Raw genomic sequence first — 4,727 nt, forward strand, 5'->3', positions numbered from 1 at the left:
TTAATATGGAGAAGATGGATTGTTTATATTTAAAAGAAGCATAGAGTGGTGGAATATAATTTAGGTTTTTAGTAAATTTGTTCTTTTATATTTTACCTACTCATGTAGAATAATATACTTTGTGGAGTTAGAGATATTAATATTTGTTTACTTATATTTGAATATTATCCTGGGATTAGGTTTGGGAAGTCCGGGGGGGTGGGGGGTGGGTTTTCATACAGTATTGTGTAATATTTGTGATGGTTTTTTTTCTATGATGAAAATAATAAAAATTTTATATTGAAGGAAAAAAAAATAGTGATATTCTCTCTCTCTCTCTCTCTCTCCAACCATGTGGTATGGATGCGTAAAACTAAGACTTCTGTTTTCTTTTCTGTTCTCTTGTTTTTGTGTGTATATGTTTTCTGTTCTCTTGTTTTTGTGTGCCAAAGTAAATGTGACTGTTAACTGTCTCTAATCCAAAGAAAAGAATTTTAAAATTCTGCTAGAAATTCTGCTTAAAATAAGCCACCAAAAGGAAAATACCCTCATTCTGGCCCGCTGCGCCGCGCTCTCTGGTGTGGAGCTGTGGTTGCTGGTCCTTGTGTGTGGCTGGTGCCGCTCTCTTTTTTATTTTATTTTAAACTTTTACATTTTGCTCACACGGTGCATTTCCTCCCCCAGCTATGTCTAACCCTCGTGTTTTTCGATGTCGCCGCCGACAGACAGCCCCTCGGGCGCATCACCTTTGAGCTGTTTGCAGACACAGTTCCAAAGACAGCAGAAAATGTCCGTGTGTTGAGCACTGGAGAGAAAGGTTTCGGTTACAAGGGATCGTGGTTTCACAAAATCATTCCTGGATTCATGTGTCAGGGTGGTGACTTTACCCACCATAATGGAACAGGCGGTAAATCTATTTACGGCGAGCAGTTTGCCGATGAGAACTTCATTCTCAAGCACACAGGCCCTGGCATTCTATCTATGGCGAATGTTGGTCCCAATACAAATGAGTCTCATTTCTTCATCTGCACTGAGCAAACTGAATGGTTGGATGGGAAACACGTGGTCTTTGGCCAAGTCAGAGAGGGAATGGACATTGTGAGGAAAATAGAGAGTTTTGGCTCAAAGAATGGCAAACCAAGCAAGAAGATCGTCATCTTTGATTGCGGAGATCTGAAATAACATTCTTGTTGTCTTAACAAATCGACCATTCCTTCTGTAGCTGGGGTTAGTCCCCTCTGAATCTTTATGCTCCTGACTTACTGCTGTGTTTCTGTTGGGTTTTGATTTAGTCCAGCTGGACTGAAGACAGTTTGTTTTCAAAATTGTTTGTCTGTTTCTCTCTGTGTTGAGTGCCTGCCTGCCCGCCCGCCCGCCCATCTATCTATCCATCTATCCATCTATCTATCTATCTATCTATCTACCTACCTACCTACCTACCTACCTACCTACCTACCTAATCTATCTGCCTATCTCTCTCCCTCCATCTATCTATCTACCTACCTACCTACCTAATCTATCTGCCTATTGGTCTGCCTATCTGCCTGTCTCTGACTATCTATCTATCTACCTACCTACCTACCTACCTACTGAATCTATCTGCCTATCTCTCTGCCTATCTGCCTGTCTCTCTCTCCCTATCTATCTACCTACCTACCTACCTATCTAATCTATCTCTCTGCCTATCTCTCTGCCTATCTGCCTGTCTGCTTATCTATCTACCTACCTACCTACCTACCTAATCTATCTGCCTATCTCTCTCTCTCTCTCCCTCCATCTATCTACCTACCTACCTAATCTATCTGCCTATCGGTCTGCCTATCTGCCTGTCTCTGACTATCTATCTACCTACCTACCTACCTACCGAATCTATCTGCCTATCTCTCTGCCTATCTCTCTATCTCTCTATCTCTCTATCTCTCTATCTATCTATCTATCTAATCTATCTACCTATCTACCTATCTATCTATCTACCTACCTCTCTCTCCATCTACCTGTCTGTCTGTCTGTCTGTCTCTCTATCTACCTACCTACCTACCTACCTACCTATCTAACTCTCTACCTATCTGCCTGTCTCTGCCTATCAATCGATCTGTCTGTCTATCTATCTGCCTATCTAGCTATCTCTATCTAATCTATCTGCCTATCTCTGCCTGCCTATCTGCCTGCCTGTCTGTCTGTCTGTCTGCCTATCTGTCTGCCTATCTGTCTGCCTATCTGTCTGCCTATCTGTCTGTCTGCCTATCTATCTATCTATCTATCTATCTATCTATCTATCTATCTATCTATCTACCTACCTACCTACCTACCTACCTAATTTATCTGCCTATCTCTCTGCCTATCTCCCCCCTCTATCTACCTACCTACCTACCTGTCTAATCTATCTGCCTATCTCTCTGCCTATCTGCCTGTCTCTCTATCTCTCTATCTCTCTATCTATCTATCTATCTATCTATCTATCTATCTATCTATCTATCTATCTATCTATCTATCTATCTATCTATCATCTACCTATCTAATCTATCTGCCTATCTCTCTGCCTATCTGCCTATCTATCTATCTATCTATCTATCTATCTATCTATCTATCTATCTATCTATCTATCTATCTATCTATCTACCTACCTACCTACCTACCTACCTACCTAATCTCTCTGCCTATCTGCCTGTCTCTGCCTATCTCTCTCTCTCCATCTACCTGTCTGTCTGTCTGTCTGTCTGTCTATCTCTCTCTCTCTACCTACCTACCTACCTACCTACCTAACTCTCTGCCTATCTGCCTGTCTCTGCCTATCTATCGATCTGTCTGTCTATCTATCTGCCTATCTAGCTATCTCTATCTAATCTATCTGCCTATCTCTGCCTGCCTATCTGCCTATCTGTCTGATTGTCTGTCTGTCTGTCTGCCTATCTGTCTGCCTATCTATCTATCTACTTACCTACCTACCTAATTTATCTGCCTATCTCTGCCTATCTCCCCCCCTCTCTCTCTACCTACCTACCTGCCTACCTATCTAATCTATCTACCTATCTCTGCCTATCTGCCTGTCTCTGCCTATCTATCTATCTATCTATCTATCTATCTATCTATCTATCTATCTATCTATCTATCTATCTATCTATCTATCTATCTATCTATCTATCTATCTATCTATCTATCTATCTACCTACCTACCTACCTACCTAATCTATCTGCCTATCTCTCTGCCTATCTGCCTATCTATCTATCTATGTATCTATCTATCTACCTATCTATCTGCCTATCTCTCTATCTGCCTAGCTCTCTGCCTATCTGCCTGTCGGTCTATCTGCCTATCTATCTATCTATCTGTCTGTCTATCCCTCTAGCTCAGTGGTTCTCAACCTTTTTAATGCCGCGACCCCAACCGGTCGTAAGTCGAGGACTAAACCGGTCGTAAGTCGAGGACTACCCAACCGGTCGTAAGTCGAGGACTTTCCCTGCCCGGGAGCGCCGCGCATGCGTGGTTCCGCCCCCTGTGCCGGCCGAGGCGTAGCTGGCAAGCAGCAGAGACGGAGCAGGCTGACCACCAGCTGGCCCAGCCCAAGGGAGGTAAGGCACCCGCTGGAAAAGGGGGAAAAAATGGCAGACAAAAAAAATGGTGGACAGCCTTGCTTGGCGACCCCCATGAAATGATCAATCGACCCCAAATGGGGTCCCGACCCACAGGTTGAGAACCACTGCTCTAGCTAGTCTAAAGAAAAGAAAAAATAGGGGAGACATGATAGCAGCGTGCCGGTATCTGAGGGGCTGCCCCAAAGAAGAGGGGCTCACGTTATTCTCCAAAGCACCTGAAGGCAGGACAAGAAGCAAAGGATGGAAACTGACCAAAGAGAGAAGCAACCTGGAATTAAGGAGAAATTTCCTGACAGCAAAATCGACCAGTGGAACTGCTTGCCACCAGAAATCGTGGGCGCTCCATCACTGGAGGTTTTTAAGGAGGCTAGACAACCACCTGTCTGAATTGGTATTCTCCTGCTTGAGCTGGGAGCTGGACTAGAAGACCTCCAAGGTCCCTTCCAGCTCTATTTTCCTTCCTTCCTTCCTTCCGACTCCAGAATGGCTTCGAGAGGCTTACCCTGAAAATAGGAATAAAAGTTTTTTTTAAAAAAAACAACACACAAAAACACCCAATCACCCCACAGGCAACCACTAGGCCCCACAGCCTTGCCCAGCAGAAGGCCCAGTTGCAGAATAGGGTCCAGAAGAGGGAGGGGGGAGTCACGTGTCCCGTTGGGGGGGAGGACCCACTGCAGGGAGGAGGAGGGCGCCCCAACCACCCCAGCCCCCCCCAACTCCCCCCCCAACTCTGTGAAGTTCCTTCAGTTCAGCAGCCGCTTCAGGGAAAGGTCGTCAGGGTGAGCCAGGCCACGCCCACATGCAGCTGATTGGCTGGAGAGGGCCGGCGCTCCTGCCTGAGGCGATCTGCGTTGGGATTGGTCGCTCTGGGTGTGGGGGGGAGGGGGAGCTTCCCCCTTTCTTTTCCCGCCTTTTTTTTTTTTTCTTCTCCCGGCCGCCCTTTTGTGCTCCGTCCGTTTACCTCAGGATTTCCCTCAGGATTTCCTCCCTAAAATAGTCTTTTTGAGGAAAAACAGGTGTGTATGTATGTGTGTGTGTGTGCGTGGAGAGAGAGTGAGAAAGAAAATGAGCGAAAGAATGACACAGAATGAGAAGAGAATGACAGAATTAGAGGAGACAGAATGAGAGGAAGAGAGACAGAATGAGAGAAG

The 4,727-nt window shown here is 45.2% G+C and overlaps 1 protein-coding gene across 1 annotated transcript in view; it reads left to right on the forward strand.

Annotated features, from left to right (window-relative positions):
- LOC107298289 (peptidyl-prolyl cis-trans isomerase A-like) overlaps positions 1-1,163 on the forward strand; it is a 7,236-nt gene extending 6,073 nt beyond the window's left edge. The window contains exon 4 of the mRNA XM_029286488.1: positions 664-1,163. Coding sequence (XP_029142321.1) covers positions 664-1,161 — 498 coding nt within the window. The 3' untranslated portion in view covers positions 1,162-1,163. The remainder of the gene's footprint in view (positions 1-663) is intronic.
- Positions 1,164-4,727: the final 3,564 nt, after the last annotated feature.

This window comes from Protobothrops mucrosquamatus, unplaced genomic scaffold (genome assembly GCF_001527695.2).
Source record: "Protobothrops mucrosquamatus isolate PMUCROS unplaced genomic scaffold, P.Mucros_1.0 scaffold3850, whole genome shotgun sequence".
Taxonomy (NCBI): Eukaryota; Metazoa; Chordata; class Lepidosauria; order Squamata; family Viperidae; genus Protobothrops; species Protobothrops mucrosquamatus.